A 22584-nucleotide genomic window follows, 5' to 3' on the forward strand; every position below is an offset into this window, starting at 1 on the left:
GTTGGACAAGCTTGTTAATTCCTCCTGCGGTTTGAGATGATTTCCTGAGGGCAGTGACAGGTTGCATATTATTTATAGATTCTTACCGTCATCTAATTCACTGCTTGATTTGATTTGTAGCCTACAGACAAATCTAACGGCTATCCCATTTGAAATTGAGTCTGTCAAACACTGAAAGTGACAGGTAAAGTCATATTCTTTCCGAGGCTAATGTGGACTGGTGGCTTACTTCAACTTTATTACTGTTATTCAACCAACAGATTGATGAATATAATCATGCTACAGTATACCGCCTTCCCTGTCTATCTCTCAGGAGGAGAACCACTTCATGTCATGGACAGGCAGCCAGTCAGTCCTCATAGTCTCCTAGGTGATTTTTACCGTGTTAATTAGAATCTCCTAAGCTGTAGCCTCCGTGACCTATGACCCTCCGGCTGTAAATGAACGTCTGGGGACTCACAGGGATGTGTGAGGTTGGACACATAGACTGAACCTGAGGTAACAAGATAATGTCACCATTAACATGGCCATTTACACATCACTGAAGCCTCTGGAGATCTGTCAGGGGAGGCTGGTGGAGGTAGAAATCGGAGGACGGGCTCATTGTAATGCATGGGATGCAAAAAGGAATGGTATCAAAGACGTGTATTTGATATCATTCCTCATGCTGATCTATGCATTACAATGAGCCCGTCCTCCGATTTCTACCTCCACTAGCCTCCCCTGCTGTAAATGCTTTAGCCAACTTATCCTTGTGCTTGGCTTGACAATGGTATTCATGTGGTATGCTCCATGGTAAAGTTGTCCCCAACTAGCATGTAGGCTCGGCTTACCCTCCATAAATTCTAATTTTAGACGTTTGTGGGATAAACGAAACCCTAAGATCTGTGCCTAGAGGCAATTCACCCGACAGTACACCATAGAAATAAGAGGAAGCCACAGACCCGGAACGAGTACTGTGGTACCAGGGGAAGAAGGTGTATGCGGCAGTCTCTCCTGTTCTGAACCAGTTACCCTTACACAGCTATTTTCACACCACTAGATCCACCTCAGAGGCCCTGTCTAAAGCCTCAGCTCACTGACTGACCTTTCAGAAATAGAAACATAGACCCCCCCCCCGCTCGCACACACATACACACCACCCACATGTTAGAGCTCCCAACCAGAGGGGTGAGGAGGGACAGCTCAAAATAATCTGTGTAAATTTAAGCAGCTGACTGACACACACTCATACCGAGCTAACAGGGGGAATTTACACAGGGCAGTATAGCTAAGCAGTGTTCCTTCCAGCAGTAATGCATAGGGGCATAGATAGGTCTTTTTTAACTGCAACTCACCGGACTTACAGTACAGTAGCAAATCTGTTGTCCCTTCCATTTATTTTGGGGACAGAAATAGGTTTTCTTTACCAATACTGTACATATTTCCCTGGAATGCAAATACTTAAATATCTTTATTATCGACAGACAGAAATCAACAATACTTAAGTGTTTGACATTCTCCAATATGAAAAACAAACATATACATCAATGTTAACAGTTATTATGTGACTGGACTGATTATTAAAACTTTGTTCGTGAAGATACATGTTTTATTTCCTAGCGTTAGCCTTATTTCAGTGTTCTTAGTTGGGTTTTTACTTGCCATTCACAATGTACTGTACGTACGTATGTGACTATTTGACAGCATGACGAAATTACAACAGATAGATAAGACTTAATAAGGCTAGTCATCCTGGACCTAGATTAAACCCAGATTAAAAAACATAACCAAAGGAGAATCCTTGGCTTAACCTGTGTCCAGCTAACCACCCCATTGACAGGGAATAGAAAATAAGTTAAAAAAAAGTTCCAGAGGGCAGTATAGCTAAAGTGGGTCGAGGTCTGTGGGACAAGCTGGCTGAGGTGGTGGTGAGGTCACGGCGGGGGGTCACAGTGACGTCACGTCCTGCTCAGTGACCAATCAGGAGGACATCATGTCCATGAGACAGCAGCAGCAGAGGGCCGTCCAACAGGCTGTGAGACACGGGCCTACACATCCATCTCCATCACTGTCCTGCTGCCTCCGGTCATCCACCACGTACACTGATGACAGACAGACAGAGGCAGAGACGCACAGACAGACACACAGAGAGAGAGAAAGACAGACAGACACACAGACAGACAGAGACAGGCTCTCTTAGATGTGTGTGTACAGCCATATACGATTATTCATATAATAAAAATTATGCCCATATGAAAAGGAAACCTGCCTGTATTTATAAAAATACATTAGTATTTTTCATACATACAACCAAACAGAGTATGAAAGGCAGGGCAGCAGGTTTTGAATGCAGTGTTCTGAGTGTCTCCCCTCTACACACCCATGTTCAGTGTCGGTATTGCTGAACGATCTGAGTCAGTATCAAGACACACGACCTACCTTGTAGCAATGGGCCTGCCGATGGCACTTTTGGATAAAAGCGTTTGTAAATTACTTAAATGTAAAATGTAAATATAAATGTAAATGGTGGTCCAGAGGAGGGAATGAGAGCAGAACCACAAGGCAGATAGATACACCCCCCCCCTCCTCCTCAGATACACCCCTTTACTTCTCCTCTACACCTCCCCTCCCCCTCTCCTCCCATTCTCCTCTACCTCTGTTCCCTCCCTTCCACCTCTCCCCCTCTCCTTCCCCTCTCCTCCCATTCTCCTCCACCTCTCCTTTCCCTCCCTTCCACCTCTCCCCCTCTCCTTCCTCTCCCCTCCACCTCTCCTTCCTCTCCCCTCCACCTCTCCTTTCCCTCCCCTCCACCTCACCCCTTCTGCTCCCCCTCTCTTCCCACCTCCACCTCCCCCCTTCTGCTCCCCCTCTCCTCCACACATCTCCAAGTGAATAGATGATTCCCACACTTCCATCATCCCTCACCTGTGTTTTTAGGGGCCTCCTGGTACATCTGTCCTCCAGGGGGGGCATCCTGCCATCCATACTGTGGCTGGGGGGGCAGCTGGTAACCCCCCTGGTAGCCTGGCTGGCCCTGGTACACCCCAGGGGGTCCCGGGGGTCCCGGGGCAAAGTTAGGGTAGGCAGCAGGGTCTGTGGTGACTGGGTATCCCTGAGGTGGGTATCCTTGGGCTGGATATTCCCCCTGACCTGGGTACCCCCCCTGGGCTGGATACCCCCCCTGGGGTTGTTGTTGGTACCCGGGGGATGTGGGGCCAAGGTAGCCGGGGGCGGAGGGGCCGGCACCCCCGTATGGAGGAGGCTGGTCGTAATTCATCTGTGGTTGACAGGGAAGGCCCTGGGGAACATGGAGAAACAACACAGAAAGACGTGAATGGCAATGAGTAATTCAATTCAGTTGTTTATGGTATCCTCCAGTTAGCATCTAAACACGAACAAGCGCAAGCATTATTACAGTCAAAACATGGGATGTACAGTTCAAATCCAGGTCATAATTACGTTGTCTCAGAAACATCGTGACAAAGTCACAAGTCAACACACCGCTGACACATTCCATTGTCCCCTAATTGGAGGAGAGCATGTGCAAGTGCTTACTGGCAGGTTTGCCTGAAAATGCCACCATTATGGGTCTTGTGATCAATGGAGGCATTGAGGCAGTGCAGCAAAAAGAGGAAGTGATGTCTCAGGCAAGTCTCAAACCTGTGACTGACTGACCGACTCAGCAGAGAAGATGCCATTCCTCTCTAAAGGCTAATCGAACGATGTGATCAGTCTATTGACTGAATACGCAATATCCAGTCCACACACAGACGAATAATTCGATATAAAGGCCTAATTGCATTGCAATATTTCATAAAGAGGCGGATATGCTTTATGCCCTTAGGAACAATATCAGGGTCTGTTCTCAGCTAAACTGAGTTATAGGGTTCGCCTGTCGGATGGACAGCTCAAAACAGAAAAAAATAAATGTTAAATCCAAAACCCTTTAGCTCACTCATTGAATTTAAGTCATATCAAACAAGACAATCATAAAAAAAACAAAAAGCAGAATTCAACTTTTCCCACTGCTCAAACAAAGTTAAAGGCGATTTAAATGTCATTGGCTAAATGTCAGAATTACCTCGGTTTGAGTGGACTGTATGTCGGTTCCCTCGTTTAGATCTGATCTGATCGATTGATGTCAATATAATATTTTCGTTAAATATATACTAAATCCATCGACAGTGTCTTGCTAAGGCTCTATTCCCACGCGCAGTTACCGTAAACTTGCTGATTGGTAACTTGATGTCGTCAGGACAGCTGAGCTTCTGCGCTCCAGATTGGCCGTCAACCGGTTTGAGCCCCGTCCGAATACTTCCAATGGGCATCCTTCCCTCTCCACTTCCTTGAAATAATCTCTTACCTAACAGAATTGCGGGGGTGAAAGCAAGTGCCTACTATATTATTTTTACTATCCAGTAACGTCAGACTAGTCGACAATAAGGAAGGTAGAAAGGATGGAATTTTTAAAGTATTGTATCAGGGTCATCACTTAGACTATAATTATAGAATCATCGTAATATGATTGGAGCTCATTGAAAATAATAGAATTACAGTGGTGAAAATGGAATGAATTCTCTCCATGGGTAAATTGAATGCTGCAATAAAAAAAACTGTAACACCAAAAACGGGCTTCTGAGACACCACTGATTACAATAGAGGTAACACTAGGTTTGGGTGCTGTAACCTTATGATAAAACATCAGATAAAAACAACAACACACGGCGTTCAGACTTTTAATTTATTTAAGTGCGGTCGACCATCATAAAATATTTTTCAAACATCAAAAGTAGTCACTGCTACAAACATGGCAAAAGTGTGACAGAACATTTTGTGCAAAGCAAAACCATATTCACTGGAAATTCCCTAGATATCAAACAGCTCTAGTTTGCTGTTATACATTTTCAGATAAAGGAACTGAACAACTGTCTTCAAATACTTTCAAATACTACACATTTCAAACAGTTAAAGACCTCATCAATTATAGAAACAAACAGTGTGCCCAAATGTGTTTTTTCAAAGCATTTGTGTTCAACCAAGTACAATGATCCTACATTACCTCATCATATCTGACATTAATACACAGTTTTGAGGTGGCCAATTAACAAACTGAGCAGATATACAGTACTGTAAGCATCACAGTGAATTTTCTTTTGCTTCGTTGTTCATTAAGATTTTATAATATGCTGTATAAATACAGTGCATGATACTGACTGAAATTCTCTTTTACAAACTAAATAACAACAAGCTTGGCTTTGTGTGAAGCAACAGACAACTTTAGCATTTCAGGAATAAATACATGTAATTTTGTGTTATATACTGAGAGCTTTACTTTAAAACAAAAAAAACTTCTGGCTGGTCAGCAAAGTGAAAGTACCGAAATTTAATGTGGACCACAACAAAACATCATAGGCAAGTGAAATCAGAACTTCCAGCTTCCTTCAAGTAGCTTTACGGCCATTAGACTCCAAAATTAATTGGTCCTGAAAAATAGATTTTTCACAAAAAGGAAAGAGCTAATTTACACGTGGTGTGTACACTACCAATCTACACGATTGTACCCGCAGAAGAGAATCAATAAATGCTCTACATCGATAAAACATTCTCTATAAAAGAGCTGGCAAATGTCATCATAATAAAGCTTGAAGTGGCGCTCTTGGTCGTGCATGTGTGTGCGTGCGCGTGTGCGTGCTGCCCTGGCAGCGTTCAGTGGAAGACGGTCTGCCTCCAGCGCTTGTCGTACTGGAAGGGCCACAGACTGTCCCTGACGGCGGTCTTAAAGGGGATGGCCTCCACGCTGAGGCCCAGCAGTTCCAGACGGGAGCACTCCAACTGGGCGTTCTGAGGCCTCTGGGGCCCCGCCCCCGCCGGCTGCTCTGTCAACTAGAGAGACAACAAGAACAGGGAGGATGTCAGATAAACAACAACATCCATTTGTTAATTCAGTTTAAAAGACTATATCATATTATGTTTTACTGTGAGTCATAAGAAAGGCAATGCACTCTCCAGTTGTCTTACTGGTATTAGATGACTGCTGGGCAGGTTGAAAGAGTCTGCGATGGCACAGGCCATCTCATATTTGGTCATCTGCTCCTTGCCAGCGAAGTGGAAGATCCCTCGTATAGACGGGTCCTGGAAAGAACCAAAAACATGAAGAAGCCACAAACTGCTATTAGGGATAGCTTGAATTAGGCTCAAACACATGAGGAAGCACTGTTGTGGGGAATGATATAGCTGCCCCTGGACAGGATTTGTGAAGGGTTCGCTAGATTAGATTCCTCTGTTTCTCGTGCCTGAGGGAATAGAATAAAGTAGAATGACAGAACAGAATAGATTGGGGCTCTCTCTCACACACACACACACACACACACACACACACACACACACACACACACACACACACACACACACACACACACCTGCATCCTCCTCTCAGCCATCTGCCTGCAGACGCGGGCCACATCGTTGACGTAGGTGGGGAATCGCTGCTGACAGTGGTCCAGGGTGCAGCTCTCCGCCCCTTCCTGTACCTTCTCCCACAGCACCGTCACGGCGCTCTCCTCCACCCGCTCTACCTCTCCGTACAGGATGGGCACGCGCAGCACCACCGCTCCTGGCACCACGGGGAGGACAAGGAGGAGAAGATAAACATGTAAACATGGATGTTTACACTGATGGTGAAATACCAGATCTGACCAGATCTGACCAGATCTGACCAGATCTGACCAGATCTGACCAGATCTGACCAGATCTGACCAGATCTGACCAGATCTGACTGAGCTGGGGAACAGAAAGGCTACACGCGTGTGAGTTTTTCCAGGAAGCTTCGTAGCACCAAGATCCTCTTTTGTCCAACACACTCTGAAAGTCCGTACGCCACAATATGATTGCTAACAAAAGTACATCTGAGAAGTTGCTAACAAATGGTAAATATGTTCGGATTCGGCACAAGGTTTACTAAGATAGCAGGTAATTCGAGTCATTTAAGTGAGCGATTTACTGGAATTTAGCGTTAATCTGCTCCAAAAATGACAAATGTCTTGTTTACATTCTGCACTTTGTGACGTACAGACTTTCACAGTGCATAGCAACAACGCACAAGATCTTCTTAGTACTACGAAGCCTTCAGGAAACTCACCTCTGGACAGAACACCTGGCATGACTAACAACTGTCTTTACAGTACGAAGACTGATGGATAGAAAGTAAATCCACTGCCATTTAAGGACCAGGAATGACAGAGAGCTATATTTAGGAACATTACATTCATACATAATAGTGAAATCCGAGACTAGAGTACAGGAATAATCAAGTGTTGCCATACCTGGGTTGTGTCTGAGGACCTCCCTTTCTCCCTCTAGTTTGGACTTGCCGTAGAGGTTGAGAGGGTTGGGGGTGTCGTTCTCCCCGTAGGGAGGGTTCCTCCCGTCAAACACGTAGTCAGTACTGATGTAGATCAAGAAGATCCCGGCTACAGACATCCCCCGTAGAGACAGGAAGAGATGTACATCATCAAACAACACATACAGCAGTGGAGGCTGGTGGAGGTAGAAATTGGAGGATGGGCTCATTGTAATGCATGGCCTGTTCACTCAGACACAACTACAGTCTCTTTATTTCTCAGACAAAGTCATGAGGAACGTAAACCATGAAAGGTGGTTCACCGCTTATTCAAATACAGCCTCCCCTGACACACAGCTACAGTGGCGATAACATGCATCAGATGTACAGTCTGCATTTACAGGCATGGGTGCTACTGACTCACACCTCAACACTTCACACATTACGAGAAGGTAATGCACATCAGCAACCACTAGAGGGCCTATAACGACTCACATAACGTGCAGTAAAAGTTGAACCTTGCAGAGAAAGATTTCAGAATACGAATGAAACAACACATACATTCTCGATTTCAATAACTGGAACTGCACAATGTGCATCAAGACCTTGTGGTGATTCTGGAGAATTAATGAGTATTGTTTTAAAATATGTTTTTAGGGCATTTCTACTTTATTGGGATAGAGACAGTAGAGATTGACAGGAAGGATGGGAGAGGGAGAGAGGAGGGATGACATGCAAGATAGGTCGAGGGTCGGAATCGAACCAGGAACCTTGCGATTACGGGGTAAGCGCATTAGTGTCTATACTGTTCATAATGCACATATCCTTATATTTTTAATGCTACTGTTAATACACTGCACATCTGTACATACCTGTTTATACTGCATTCCATATTTATTCTGTTTATTTACTTTGCTTTAATGTTACTGTTAATACATATATACTGCTTATACTGCACTGCCTATACAGCTCATATGCTGCTTATACTGTTCATACTGCATTCTATTTATTCTGCTTATAATGTTACTGCTAATACATATACTGCTACACTGCACTACTTATACTTATACTACACTACTTATACTGCTCATATACTGCACTACCTGTATCTATTGTTCACACTGCACTTTTCTGCACTTCTGGTTAGACGCTAACTGCATTTCGTTGTCTCTGTACTTGTACTCTGCACAATGACAATAAAGTTGAATCTAATCTAGTGTGCTACGCCACGAAGCGCCCCGGAATGAATGAGTATGATAGAGGTATGGCCCCACCTGCCTCTTTAGCCAGAGTTCCGGTGGCGTGGACGTTCAGGTTGAGAGCCGCCTCTGTGTGACGCTCCACCACGTCTGGCCTCCTCTCCGCGGCACAGTGGATGATCACATGGGGCTACAGAAGGCCGCATTATGGAGGGTTAGTATGACGTACAGACTACAAGGCGGTTATAGAAAACATACATGTATTTGTAATGAATCTACAATTTGTCACATTATCGGAGTTACACTGATAATGATGATGATGAGGATATTCATAAGGGAATCAGGTTCCTCCACAATCAATGACAAGACACAGACACACACACACACAGACAGACACACACAGACTTATCAACCCACCTGGAAGTCTTGGATGACCCCTTTCACTGCATCCTCATCCAGCAGGTTGCATCGTAGGAAGCGGGGGCGAGCCCTGTTGTACCCACAGCCCAAGGCGTGCCATGCGTTGTTCTGGAACTCTTTATACACGGCCCGGCCCAGCAGCCCTGTGGCACCTGTTACCAACACACGTCTGTAGGGGATGGCCACATCTTCCTGGGAACAGGGACAAGGGAAATTTGATCATCTGAGTGAAAACACCATTATTAACGCTACATAGAGGAGCCAGAAATAAGTTGTTCGGACCTAGGCCTTCAACGTCATGAAACATCTCATAAGCAAGCACTTACGCAAAGCCTTACGTCTCATAATACATGGCAATGCAATACCAACGTACTTGGTGTTGTGTAATCATTAGTTAATCTTATTTGTAAGTTCTCTTAATATGACCATCAACTTCAAGGATCTCTATTATCTATAACTGTTGTCATTTATCCGTCATAGTTAATATTGCAACATCAGATGAACAGACAAGGCGTATGTGCAGTGTGCATCCCTATTATAAGGACTAGCTGGTAACTACTGACAAAATGGGTGCCCCTGCGCAACAGCTTAAACCGATTATCCGCGGTGGCACTTGCCTCTCCTCACCAAAAAACAACCACTTATTTACACAATTAATATTCAGTCAACTTCAAATTGAAATCTACCACCTACTGTACTTCGTGGGATGAGTTGGATAGAAATACACGCTTCATGGCACACGCTAATACCATTCAGAGAATAAACAGGTGCAATGTATTGCCCCATACAGTTACCTCCACTAGTTCAACGTGCCCTGGTGTGAAATTTATCTTAAGTTCCTTCTCCCTATCGTTCATCTCTACGCGAATATCGTTGTAACATCCACTACTTTCATTCTGTACACGCAACTGTTTATAATATCTGATGCGGTAGCGGTCCACCCTGATCAGCTGTTTCCTGTCTCGTCAAGCGTACTACGTGTCGCGATAAAGCACAGTCTAAATTGCTTACGTTAACTAGCTAAATCACGCTAAATGCCTGCAAATTACAAATACTGATGCGGGCCAATTGATACTAACCTGGTTTATAATCTAAACTAGCTACGATAACTAGCCGGTAAATTCATGCACTATGGTTATTCGTAAAATAGCTAACAAGCTATTGACATGCGCGCGTCTTGAGCAGCTATCGCCAGCAAGCACTATACTCATAATAAGTCATCCTTATTATTTTTACTAGTTTCAAGTGAACCCTGTACATTTACCTCATAATCGCCATATTCAAATCCCGGCATCTTTCCCCCCTTAAACAAGTAATATCATATGACTTGCTGACCAAGCACGGTTCTAATCCTGAATTTTTTTTTTGAAGAGAATATATTTTCCGGCAACAAATACTGTGCATTCTTAAAGGGGAAGTGTTAGAGACTATTTCCTCCCTCTTGTAACCACTAGATGGCAGCTCTATCTTACATATCAATGTACAGGGGACCTGTGGTCTGGGATGGTCATAAAAAACGATCATACAGTATTTGGTGCTGCATGCAAATAAGTCCTACTGCATTGAAGCCTACTTGAATTAATACATATACATACGTACATGTCGTCTCCTCAAGCGCATATTGTCAATCAACCACTGCTTGTGATGTTTTCATACCTACAAACCAAATTCATCTTATCATATGTATTATTCAATATGATTTACCCACTCAATTATAAGCATCATTGGCCCTCCTCCTCAGATGTAATGTAGCCTAATGGTTGTGGAGGATTGTGAGGAGGAAAGAGGGACTTAAATAGACTGTAAATTACCATTAGCTTGTATGTTCACAGGTGGTATGTAGCTGAAGCCCTTTCATGGGTATCATGTTTAAGACAGTCGGTAAGAGTAATGTGAGGGTGTTGGGGGGTGGTACCACGCATTCCAGAGAGTGCCACCATAACAGTGAAGTCTGTGTGGTATACATTACATCACCTACACGGTCAACAAAGAAGGAAGTGTCCATCTCACGTCTTTCCTACCTAGAAAGTGATGGATTGTATAGGTGATGAAATGTATATTACACCTGCATGTGCAGACATGGGAACACTTCACGGCTGCACAAAGTGTGATCTTACAGACGCATATGATTAATTCATATTTGAAGCTGTCCCCCACACATAAATGCATGCACAAACATGCAGTCACGCTCTCTCTGTCCCCCCTCTCCCTCTCCCTCTCTCTCTCTCTCTTCAAACTTGATCAGTTCTGTGAAATGAGTCACATGCATCAGTGACCCACAGGCCTACATCACATCAGGGGTATCACGGCTGGGTAAATTAGAGAAACGTGTGAAGGCCACCAAATACAGCAACAGGTGTTCCTTCCCAGAACCCCCCCTAGACCCCGAATGACAACACACCCTTCACTGAACAGTAGCGATCTAGCACACTCGTTGTTACACAGTGCGTCAGTGAAACTACGTTCTTCATTGAAACCTGTACAAAGAATTGATAACAGTTCACAGAAAAAGGTGACATCATCAGACAGTGGAGGTGGAGCAGCTGACACAAACCAAAAAGGTTTAGCGGTAAAGAATGACAGAGCATTAACTGAATATAATTAATTAATAATGGCGATCGTCACTCGCATTGAGGAAAAACAGATATTCATTATGCTGTGAATAAATGAATCAACTTTAGGAAAATAGGGCTGTGTGCAGGGTTGCTCATATCTAATACATATGTAATAAAGCAACCAAATTATGATTAGTTCAATGTTGTCAGTTAGCCTACACTAAACAAGGTCTAAAGTTACTGAAGATGGTGAAGTCGTACAAGTCATGTATTGTAATGAGTTTACTTAGTGCAGATATGGGCGGCCATTCCACAGTATGAATAACTGCAAAGGGATAGGTAATGCCCTTGAGACATGTGGTATTTCGCTGTACTCTGCACGCCTCTTTTCTCAGAAGTGAACAGGAGATATTTTGTTAGTATGGTAGCAGTCCCACTCCCAGTCCCTCTCCCTCCTGTAGTGAACTGGCCAGAATGTCCTCCTTCCTCGGGATAGGTCAAGGGGTGGGGTGAGTGACAGGTAGGAGCACCAATCGAGAGTCTAAGCAGTGTTATGGTCAGCAGCAGTCCAGTGAGTTTACATGTAGCTGTAGCTGAGAATGTTATAATGGGTGAACTGTAACTGATTTGTGAGTTGTGATGCAGAGAAGGCTGGTGGAAGTCCCAGTGCTGTCAGGACTGGGGAGTCACTACCTGTCTTCCGTCGTAGACTGAAAACAAATCAAATACAATTGTATTTGTCACTTATATCGCATACAGTTGTAATTGCCAGTGAAATGTTTTGGGATCTTGCTCCACGCTCAACAACAGTCAGCAAACAATTAACAATTCAATAATAAGTAAGAAAAAGTGACAGAAAGTGACAATAAAGTGACAATAGTATGAGTGCAATAATGTCAGATGTCTTCTGATCAAAGGGGGGGGTAGACCCATCTCTTTAGTCTACATCTTGACTGTCCCTCCTAAAGACCTCTTCATCCCCCACTACCCCTCTATACAGTTCCTCTGCTGTTAATAATTAAAAGTAATCTAGCATTGTGAAAAAAGTAAACTTCTAGCATTGTGACTGCCAGCGGCACCTGGTCCTAGCACAGATTATAGCTTATGATGACTGATGGATAGATGATTCACTTACTTTAGACAAATGCACTTGTTGTATGTCGCTTTGCATAAAAGCATCTGATAAATATCAAATATGTAAAAATGTAAATGTAAGGTAGAAATCGGAGGACGGGCTCATTGTAATGTATGGAATGGAATAGAATGGAATCAAACACGTGTTTGATACCATTCCTCATTCCATCGCATGCATTACAATGAGCTTGAGCCCGTCCTCCGATTCTACCTTACATTTACATTTTTACATATTTGATATTTATCAGATGCTTTTATCCAAAGCGACATACAACAAGTGCATTTGTCTAAAGTAAGTAAATCATATCACAACGCCAAAAAATTAATTATCCCACTGAACATTCAAGCACTAAAACCTTGTAAGAAAATCACACATTGATGTTATACTGTTTATGTGGATAGGAGTGTGTGTCGTGTAAGGTGGCAAATAGAACCTGCATATGAATGTATTCTCTTTGTAAGTAGGAAGCAAATAACATGGGGACCTCTTCGGTGGAATTCTCAGAATAACCAGTGTTCTGTGCTAGTCTGGTGCCAGATCTGGATGTGCTTTAGCTAACTTCATTGCAATTGATGTTGTGCCATCCAGTGTATGGTGTCATTTACCATGCCAAGGATAGTCAGAGGAGTTGACTGAAGAGTATTCAGATCTGGGCTCGGGCTAAAACTACGGAACAACAAGGCAGGCACACAACACTCACACTATGCAGCATACTGTATACGGTGTTCCCTGTGTGTTTGTTTTCTCCAACTGTTGAGACCTATGTGAAATGCACTTCAAAATAAACTTGATTTGAGTACACTCACTGATATATTAAATGATACTGTGTTTGTTAACCCTAACCCTATAGATTGCATTCTTCATTAATCAAGGAGTTCATTCAAGAACACACAACCACATCCCATGATAACCTCCCGTCTGGGCCAGAGGCCAACAACACAACACAGCTTTTATAAAGGTTTTCTTTATTTCACTTGAATTTCATGTATTTCCTCTGCAGCTGAATAGCAGCATACACACTGACCCCACTCACATTCTGCTGCCAGCCCAGAACATGTATAAAAATGCTACTCCTGCACCCATTCTTATCATCCACTGTGAATGCAATAAAATCATACATCCATTAACCTTATCAAAACAGAACTTACCAAATGTGCAAAAGGAAAAAAAAAGTACATTGAGATAACAGCAGGGGCAGAACGATCCATGTTAACCTCCTCCTTGACACAGCCCTGAGTCAGAACACCGACTCATGGACGCTGACCTAAACATGCCATCTTTCCCAAATTTCCCCGGAATTCCACCTCCAGCCTCAAGAGACCAAACTCTCTTGTGAGTGTTTAACGGTTGTTCTAGAATCATCCACCAGGATTAAAGGGAGGGAATATAACGTGAGGAGAGTTCTGTCCACTGATCTGTAGAAGGACCACAGAGCCGTCAGAGATGAGGACGCTTTCTCCAAATGAGCCGCTCTGGTCCGAACCGGGGGAAGGGGGGGGGGAGGGGTTCAGATGTCAATTACAAACTGGTCATCATCAGCTGTGGGGACAGAAGAGAGAAGCGCACGTCAGTCAGGAACAAAAAGAACGCATTACAATGAGCCTGTCCTCTGTCTACCTCCACCAGCCTCCACTGCTCTACACTCTCCATGGGCTACTCTGTGCACGTGTTCTCTATGGGGAGGTGATCACAAGACAGGCGGGCAGAACAATGTCTGCCCAGAGGTGAGGTTGACATACTGGACAGGCTTTTGTTTGCTTTTCTCATGGGGCTGAACACATTCACCTTGAAACGTGGCCTGTCGCTCACTCACCTAACCTCACTCTCACACACACACACACACACACACACACGCACACACACACGCATACACACACACACACACACACACACACAGACACAGACACACACACAGACACACACACACACACACACACACACACAGACACACACACACACACACACACACAGACACACACACAGGAAAGATTCAACAGAAAACACAAAGGTTTTAGTACTAGCTGGAAAGGTACAGAAGGTGAAAGTCTGGTTATGTCTAGACACACATGGCACCTGAAAGGAACTTGAATCAAACTGTTGACCTACCAACATCCATATGTGAACATGCTCCTGCACAGTCTAGACTAGCTACGAGTTAGATTCCCTCATGTGCCCCCTGTCTTGACTGGGACATGAGCCCAAAAAGAGCTGAAACATCAGCAACATAGAGAACATCTTGTGACATGGCACTGGGTCTGAATAACAAGCAGAATCGTTTTCACTTCTGTTTCAAAAATGCATCATGAGGTGAATCGGGAGTCTAGTCAAAGACAGCCGTCAGACATTCCAATTTTTCTTGTGTTTGTTCATCGTTAATTGTTATGACAGAATGAGTACTGTGACTTCACCTCGGTGCCCTTGCACCGTACAGCTTTGAGGAGAAAGAGCAGAACAAGAGGAAACTCGTTTCTCAGGTTTTCCTTGGGGCTTACGGAAAAGATGAGGCTTCCTCTTAGTCGGCTAAGTACAGTAAGGTGTGTGTGCACGTGGAAACAATAACACATCCCTGTTACTGAGCTGCTGTGGGATAGCAGTCAGGTGTTGGGTTAGCAGGTGAAAGAGGGGCCTGGACAAGACTAGATCAGTGGCTCTCATAGTTGGACATCTTTAAGTTTCTAATACTTTACTTCTGAAGAGTGCATATCCACAGCTTATAATAGGGCAAAGAGTGTCTGTGCATGCGTTCCAAATACACAGATTATGCGCAGGCCTGTGCAGGTGAACAGATATACGGTCTGATAATCTGCATAGGCCTGTGAGTCATGTAACGTCGTGTCTCTGGCGCCAGAGCGTTAATAATCTGCATGGGCCTGTGCATCATGTATGCATCTAGAACACACTCTTGTCTGGGTTCTGATTCTGAAGAAGAGGTGTCATGGCCCGGGTCTCACCTGAGAGGTTCTTGATGCTCTCGTCCAGCTCCTTCAGCTTGCCCAGGGGGTGCAGGGCGGGCATGGTGACCCCGGGGATGTGGGGGAGGCAGCATGGGGGGGTGCGCGCCACCGGGGAGTTCCGACACTCCAGCAGGAACTTCCTGTCGTAGATGATTCTGGTTCCTGTAACAGAAGAGGACTTGGGTCATGGAAATATAGAACCATTCTATGGTCTTGTATATGTCTAGGGCAGCGGAGGCTGGTGGAGGTAGAAATCAGAGGACAGGCTCATTGTAAAGCATGGAATGGAATGATGAATGGTATCATTTTGAGGAATGATACCATTCCTCATTCTATGCATTACAATGAGCCGGTCCTCCGATTTCTACCTCCACCAGCCTCCCTTGGTATAGGATGTTGAATGCTGCTCAGGTGACTGTCATTCTCAGTAAAAGAACAAAGGCAGTAAAACCAGATTGTAGGGCAACAGGGCATTGCCTTGTTCATAATGTTTGTCCAAGGTGTTTGTGGACAGTAAGTGTACACAGAGAAAGAGGTGGAGTTTTTTTTTTTTTTTTCTTGAACTCTGTATCTGATTCTAAGAAGCCAGGAAAACATGTTACATAACTCAACTCTTGAGGCTGCTGCAGTGTGTCTTAAACTGAGGGGGTTGAGAGAGAGAACAGGAGTGAGGGAGGGAGGGAGGTAGGGAGGGAGGGGGGGGGGGTCCAAAGGCTCCTGGAGCACGGCTGGACTACAGAGATCACCTCAGTGATATTCCACCTACAGCCAAGCCAAGTATGAAGTCACTGAGATTACACTATCTCACCCTGGCCCAAACCAGGTATTAGATATCTACTCAAATGTACGTTTTCAACTGATAAGAGACCGCAGGCAGCACACTTACAGTTTGTCATCTCCCTGTCAGTCAGTCTTTGTTTTCACTGGTTCACTGGCTGGCTGGCGTTGTCCTCTCCTCCCCCCCCCCTCTAGGGCCTCCTCCTAACTGAAACATAATGTCCTCAACTATTCCAGCTATGTACCAGGGAACAGCACCAGGCCAAACCCCGGGCTTCTCTCTTCAAACCGGCCTCTCAACTACACCTCCCACGTCCTTGAAAGACTGACTGATTAACTGTCGTCGTCGTCGTCCCACACACACACACACACACCTTTCTCTCTCTCTCTCTCTCTCTCTCAAACACACACACACACAAACAATTCATAAAGACAAAGAGCAGCAAAGTATTGAATCTATGTTGCTGCTGGACCCATACAAGGACTGTTCCTTGAAAAAGTGAAAATGGGGGAAAGTGCATTCCGGCAGATTCACATTTTTTAACTTTTACATTGTTGACTTATAATTTATAAATGCCTTATGAGCTTAGATCTTCAGAACCCAAAATATAAGCTTATTCACTCCATTGTTTGTAAACAATGCAATTGTAAACCAACACTGTATAGAAAATATGGTTAAAACAATCATATTGATCTCATGGATGGTCACTCCTTGCATCCATAGCTCTGTCTATGAAATTGAGAGTGGTTACCTTTCTCCAGCCCCATCCTTCAGCTGCTTACCAAAAAAAGTAGCAGGGAGCAGGCTTTGTTTTTGCTTGAATTACAGATTGCACCTTTATTAAACAGTTAACTGTATGACAATATAACTGTAGTATGTGTATAATGTATGTGTCGTATGATTGTAACTGCGCGTGAAAAGCAGCACCGTGCCCAATGCGCTCGGCCGTACGTTCTTTTGAGCATACAGAGGGACTAGTAGTCCATGGAGCATTTCGCGAGGTGAAGCTTACCTCCTGGCGTGGTGGAGAACAGAGTGCCCCCGGGAGTCTGGCTGTACGAGTCGGGCAGCTGAGACCAGTCCTTGGAGTTCCCAAAGCGGCTGGGAATGGGACAGCTTGAGCTCGGAGCGGACATTGTAGAGCGATGATGGATAAATAACAAAACAAAAGTTATTATAAGAGGAAAATAGGACGAATGCTTTCTGATGAATGTCTCTGGCCAATACTAATGCGCCAACTCCAAAGTTGACTTGAAACTCAGGGGACCGCAGGGAGACTCACTACCTCTAGAGACTGACGTTGCTGAGTGCGAACCGAGAGCCACGTGCAGGTGTTTTTAAACCCTATGGGCGGGCGGCGTGGTTTTGTTTTGGTCGCGAAATCGCGTCTGACTGTCAACAAACTGCCCTACATTTCATTTCCTAAAGGCTATATTCGGCTCACAATGACATATTGTCGACTCAGAAAGAACTTAAATGAACCAAGTCATATGATTATATGAGCGCTAGATCGCTAAACATACTTGAACAATTGTGAGAATGGAGAGATCATTTTGTACTTTCGGACGCTATAGACACACAGTTCACATCAACATCATCATAAGGCAGCCTACTATACTGACGTAGTAGCCGCTCCCCAAATATGCATCTGAACGTGGTGCTATCAACCCCAACATTCATTATCCAGTTGAGTGACGGCGATGTCTCTCAACAGATGTCAAATTCCCACACAAGCAATCACTAATCAGGGTTGTTTATTTGTTAAGAAACACACTCAAACCGCCGTAGACTGAAGACCCAACTTCAGGCTACATCTTGACTGTCCCTCCTAAAGGCCTCTTCATCCCCACTACCCTCCTGTACAGTTTCTTTACTGTAAATTAATAAAAAAAAATAAAAAAAAATATATATATATATATAGCACTGTAACTGCCAATGGCCCCCTGGTCCTAGTATAGATTTGTTTTTCTTATGATAACTGATGTATAGATGATTCACTTACTTTAGACAAATGTACTTGTTGTATGTCGCTTTGGATAAAGGTCTAAAATGTAAATGTAAAATGTAAACACACATCTTCAAACACAAGTACGGTCAAAAGGTCTAAAATGTAAATGTAAACACACATCTACAAACAAAAGTACAAGGCAACAATGATGTAATGACAAGCCGTTTTGCTCATAAAAGATAAATTAAAGAGTTAGATAACTAGATAATAACCCTAGATGCCTTCATGTGGGACTATAAACAGATCAGATGACCTTTAGTGTGTGCTTCTGTGGGACAGACACATGCTCTATCACTGGTGAATGTAAAGTGAGTGTCAGATTGCAGTGTCTTTAAAAACAAGATAATTTACAGCGCCCCCTGCCAGAACATTTAGTCAGAACAGGCTCAAGAATCATGAGAAGTAAATGTCAGCGTTCCAGAATTCTGTGCATGGATCTTTAAAATTCCGGGAGCCACATCAATATGACATAACCTGCACAGGCCTGTACAGAATGTATGCATCTGGAACACATAAATATGAGCAGGCAAGTCACATGCATATCGGTAAACAAACCACGGCCCACCAAGGAATGAAGATCCCGTGTCACAGGGTTTATGTCACACAAATAAAAAGGCACAAACAGATCCTTACAGTTCCGTCTTTTTATTGAATATTAAGGTAAATATTTCACATTAATACAGGCTACATAAAGTAGAGCCACTATACGACATGAAATTTACTCTCATTTTAACCCTTTTTTAGTATGTAAACAATTATACATGTATTTACCACTCTAAAAGGTCTGATCCCTCTTTCTCTGTCTCTTATTGGTTATCGTCGCCTAGTTCTTGGGTCTGGGGTATAAATAGCGTACAAGTCCTGTCATCGAGCCCTGCAGGCCAAGAACAATTGAATGTGGGTCTTTTTAAAGTCAAAATGGCTGCTGCTACACTACTCAGAGACTGGGTCCTGTTGTACAGGCCGTCGCTGGGTGGGTTGACAGACAGACAGACACAAAGACAAGTGGTACACACTGTTACTGCCCACACTGTATTCCTCTTGTTTTAGTTAGGCACATCAAAATGGTGTCCTCCCCCCCCCTCCTTCCCCATCACTACGTAGCTGGACACTCTTCTCTAGGTTAATATCTTTGTATATTATAGAATTATCTGCTTTTCGTTTAAACGTGTAGGTTTTCGGGTTACTGGTCCTATGCGTCTTCAAAAGGCAGTGTGTCTGTGCGTCTTTAGTTGACGTGATTCAGGTGCACATTCCCCACGTGTGGCGCCCAAGTCCCAGGCCAGACCTGAAAACAATAGGACAGGGTTTCGTCACTTAGCAGGGAATTCAATGAAAACTTTATTGACACACGTGCCGGGACACAAAGGAGTGCGTAGCAGCACAGTGAAATTAATTCCTACAACAACAAAGACAACCGGAATGCATGTGAGATGAGTTCCAAATCAGCCCTCAAGGGTAGCCTCTGGTACATGTGCATCAAGTGGAGGTACCATGTTTGTTTGATACCATTTCTCATTCCTTTCCATGCATTACAATGAGCGCATCCTCCGATTTTTACCTCCACCAACGTGTAGACCTGAGATGATTGGATAAGCAGTATGGTATTGTAGTAGCTGCAGCTGGCGGTCTGCTACGTGGAATGTTTCCTATATTGCTCTATATTATCTATCCACTCCTCTTAGATCTATATGAGTCGGTGCCTAGAGGGCAGTGTTGGGGAGTAGTTAGTTACACTACTATTAGCGGTAGTATCACCAGTATCACTAATAGTATCACTAGTTTGACTACATTCTCTGGGATAGGTTGATGAGTACAATAGTTAGGTAATTTCCACAATGGAAAGCATTGTTGTTAAGCTACTTCCTACGAGTAATGAATAACTTGTAGCTTAGAGAACTACATTTTCTGAGAGAACTTCCCCCTAACACTTCTAAGGAATAGAGGCTAGGGGTTGATTTGGTACTCAAGGATAACAAACAGAAGGTCCCGTCCGTACCTGTTGGGGGTCGGAGTTCTCTGCAGAGTTCGAGACCACCTTCAGGATGGGGTTCCAGGCAGGGTCAGCATGGAGACCGTTGTACATCGGACCCCCAGGACCGTCACCCATGGGGGGGTGGGGGGGCATCATCGTCCCGCCGTACATCGACATAGGCAGACCCTGCAAAGACACAACGCCAGACGGAAAGGGTAAATAACTGCTTTCGAAGACAGAACTCTCTCTTAAGGGGGTGAAAGCGACGAAAGGACATGTTCTGAATTAGCCTATTTCTGCATTCTGACTTACCTACCCTTGTTGCTGAAGTATGTACTCATTACATCCTCTACTCTTGTCTCTGAAGTGTGTACCTTTTATTTAGAGTTAAAGTGGTACTGTCTGTGTTAATTTTGTGTTATTCTTGTAACTGTTCTGTACCGTGTCATGTGGTTTATGCTGTGTGGACTTCCAGGAAGAGCGGCTGCTGCATGAGCAACAGTTAATGGGCATACAAATAAACCAGACCACATCCTTCACTTCACATCACAGATCCTAACACATTCTAATGCTTTCAGATCCATGAGGGGCAAGTGAACAAGTGCACGCTCCAAGTAAACAAGTGCACGCTCCAAGTGAACAAGTGCACGCTCCAAGTGAACAAGTGCACACTCCAAGTGAACAAAGTACACTCTTCAGTGAGCAGGGGAGAGAATCAGACAGCCGCTTTTACTCATTTCAGGGTTGCTTACCTTGGGGAAGTCCATGAAGTTGGTGGGCATGGGCTGGTGGAAGGTGTTGGAGGGGTTCACGATGCCCGTGTCGTCTCTCTCCATGGCCTGGTGCTGGGAGAAGGCTGACTGCTCGGCCATCTGCTGCTGCTGCTGCTGCTGCTGGTGCATCATGTGACCGTGCCCGTGGGCGTGCCCGTGAGCGTGCCCGTGTCCGTGCCCGCCCATCAGGGGCTGCGACCAGCCCGACATGGCTTCTGAGGGGGGAGGGTAAGAGGAGGGGAGGACTGAGATGTCGGGTCGTGAGAGTGTTAATGGTCGCAGTGGAATTAAAACACAGGGAAAATTACATGTTTTACAGATAAACTCTTGATTGTTTAATAGAATGACATGACGCATCCATTGGAGAATTGGAGAATCAAATCTGCGCATTGCAAAAAAAATGAATCCATTTGACATACTCAAGCCACCTCCCACCCAGCCTTCCCCTGATCTCATTCCCTCACTTTTTTCGCCTATTAAATAATTAATGAATCCATCCATCCATCCATCACTCACCCGAGGTGCTGCCCACTCCGAAGGACCAGATGCCGCCCTGTCCGACGGGGGGCGTGTAGCTGGTGGTTAGCATGGCGTGGTTGACGGAGCCCGTCTGTCTGATCCGCGCGAGGCGCTCCGTGCCGATGGGCGGGGGCACCTTGCGGTCCTGGTGCTGATTGGCCATGTTGGGCTTGGCTTGAACCAGCGCCGGCGTTACCGTGGACGCACACAGTGGGGAGGAGCCACCGGACGACACAGAGGGCACTGGGGACTCACCTGAGAGGACGGGGGACGGTAGAGGGTTTGTTACAATGACCTTTGAACTTCCTTTAAAAGAAAGCCATATGTTCTCAGTGCAGAGGGCCTAAAATCGGATTAGCTACGAATATGGGATTCATCAAAAACCAGGAATGTACATTTTCCTTTCATTTGTTTACCATGTAATGGTGACGAGTGACAACGATAGTGCGTTGTCACGACTCACTAACTGCCAAAGAATTCCGGAACACTCACCACCTAGAGTGCCAAGTGTTTTATGTGGAATCTACCTAGCAACAACACTTGGCTACAAAACGAAGCATCGTAATTGATGCAGTTTTGGTGACTGAAGTCACTCTTGGCACTCCAGAACCGTGACAATTTGGCCAACTTTTATTCGCCCTTCGCTCTTAATTTAGGAACCGTTGGTTGTCTTACAGGAGGCGGAGGCGCTCCAGGGATGGGGGGAGAAGTGCTGTCTGCTGAAGGAGGGCGTGCCCACGGGGGCGGGGCCTTGCAGGTAGACGGGGCCTCCGGACATGCTGGTGGCGAAACTGGTCAGAGCACCTGACGACGAGATGGAGGGGCCCGACGGGTCCATCGGGTGCATTCCTGGAACAAACACAGCAAACAACTCATTATTTCTGACTACAGACTTTATGACCACAGACTTTTAACGTTTTTTCAGTTAGCTTGCTTCAATGGTCGTT

At 44.7% G+C, this 22584-nt stretch overlaps 4 protein-coding genes across 5 annotated transcripts in view; all 4 read right to left on the reverse strand.

The window, feature by feature from the left end:
• Positions 1-1476: 1476 nt before the first annotated feature.
• Positions 1477-4174, reverse strand: LOC310824477 (uncharacterized protein). Its single transcript, XM_083697227.1, has 3 exons — positions 4064-4174; positions 2908-3280; positions 1477-2084 (listed from the first exon to the last, which is right to left on the reverse strand). The coding sequence occupies exons 2-3, from the start codon at positions 3257-3259 to the stop codon at positions 1963-1965; spliced, it is 474 nt and encodes a 157-aa protein (XP_083553353.1). The 5' UTR covers positions 3260-3280; positions 4064-4174; the 3' UTR covers positions 1477-1962.
• A 537-nt stretch (positions 4175-4711) lies between these two features.
• Positions 4712-10325, reverse strand: mat2b (methionine adenosyltransferase 2 non-catalytic beta subunit methionine). 2 transcript variants are annotated; one of them, XM_083685899.1, is made up of 7 exons: positions 10205-10325; positions 8938-9132; positions 8596-8710; positions 7305-7451; positions 6402-6595; positions 6001-6114; positions 4712-5865 (listed from the first exon to the last, which is right to left on the reverse strand). In XM_083685899.1, exons 1-7 carry the CDS (start codon positions 10232-10234, stop codon positions 5689-5691), a joined length of 972 nt encoding a protein of 323 aa, XP_083542025.1. In that variant the 5' UTR covers positions 10235-10325; the 3' UTR covers positions 4712-5688. The 2 variants fall into 2 exon arrangements, with proteins under 2 accessions (XP_083542025.1, XP_083542024.1); XM_083685898.1 differs by lacking the exon at positions 10205-10325 and adding an exon at positions 9735-9852.
• A 3274-nt stretch (positions 10326-13599) lies between these two features.
• On the reverse strand, positions 13600-17658 carry LOC310823573 (eukaryotic translation initiation factor 4E-binding protein 3-like). Its single transcript, XM_083696456.1, has 3 exons — positions 17375-17658; positions 15582-15746; positions 13600-14169 (listed from the first exon to the last, which is right to left on the reverse strand). Exons 1-3 carry the CDS (start codon positions 17496-17498, stop codon positions 14138-14140), a joined length of 321 nt encoding a protein of 106 aa, XP_083552582.1. The 5' UTR covers positions 17499-17658; the 3' UTR covers positions 13600-14137.
• A 1346-nt stretch (positions 17659-19004) lies between these two features.
• Positions 19005-22584, reverse strand: part of LOC310801041 (ankyrin repeat and KH domain-containing protein 1-like) — a 31954-nt gene continuing 28374 nt past the window's right edge. The window contains 5 exon segments of the mRNA XM_083664988.1: positions 19005-19658; positions 20370-20531; positions 21098-21333; positions 21635-21892; positions 22313-22486. Coding sequence (XP_083521114.1) covers positions 19599-19658; positions 20370-20531; positions 21098-21333; positions 21635-21892; positions 22313-22486 — 890 coding nt within the window. The 3' untranslated portion in view covers positions 19005-19598.

This window comes from Argentina silus, assembly GCF_951799395.1.
Source record: "Argentina silus genome assembly, chromosome: 2".
Classification (NCBI taxonomy): domain Eukaryota; kingdom Metazoa; phylum Chordata; class Actinopteri; order Argentiniformes; family Argentinidae; genus Argentina; species Argentina silus.

What these genes read in the sequence shown, in the direction of transcription:
- LOC310823573 (XM_083696456.1), bottom strand. Translation starts at nt 17,498, where the DNA reads ATGTCCGCTCCGAGCTCAAGCTGTCCCATTCCCAGCCGCTTTGGGAAC. An exon ending in GTTCTCCACCACGCCAGGAG is followed by an intron (nt 15,747 to 17,374) that starts GTAAGCTTCACC and finishes CTTCTGTTACAG; the next exon opens with GAACCAGAATCATCTACGAC. An exon ending in GAGCATCAAGAACCTCTCAG is followed by an intron (nt 14,170 to 15,581) that starts GTGAGACCCGGG and finishes CTGTCCCCACAG; the next exon opens with CTGATGATGACCAGTTTGTA.
- mat2b (XM_083685898.1), bottom strand. Translation starts at nt 9,797, where the DNA reads ATGAACGATAGGGAGAAGGAACTTAAGATAAATTTCACACCAGGGCAC. An exon ending in GGCACGTTGAACTAGTGGAG is followed by an intron (nt 9,133 to 9,734) that starts GTAACTGTATGG and finishes CCCTGTTCCCAG; the next exon opens with GAAGATGTGGCCATCCCCTA. An exon ending in TGGCTGAGAGGAGGATGCAG is followed by an intron (nt 6,115 to 6,401) that starts GTGTGTGTGTGT and finishes GGTTCTTTCCAG; the next exon opens with GACCCGTCTATACGAGGGAT.
- LOC310824477 (XM_083697227.1), bottom strand. Translation starts at nt 3,259, where the DNA reads ATGAATTACGACCAGCCTCCTCCATACGGGGGTGCCGGCCCCTCCGCC. An exon ending in GGAGGCCCCTAAAAACACAG is followed by an intron (nt 2,085 to 2,907) that starts GTGAGGGATGAT and finishes GTCTGTCATCAG; the next exon opens with TGTACGTGGTGGATGACCGG.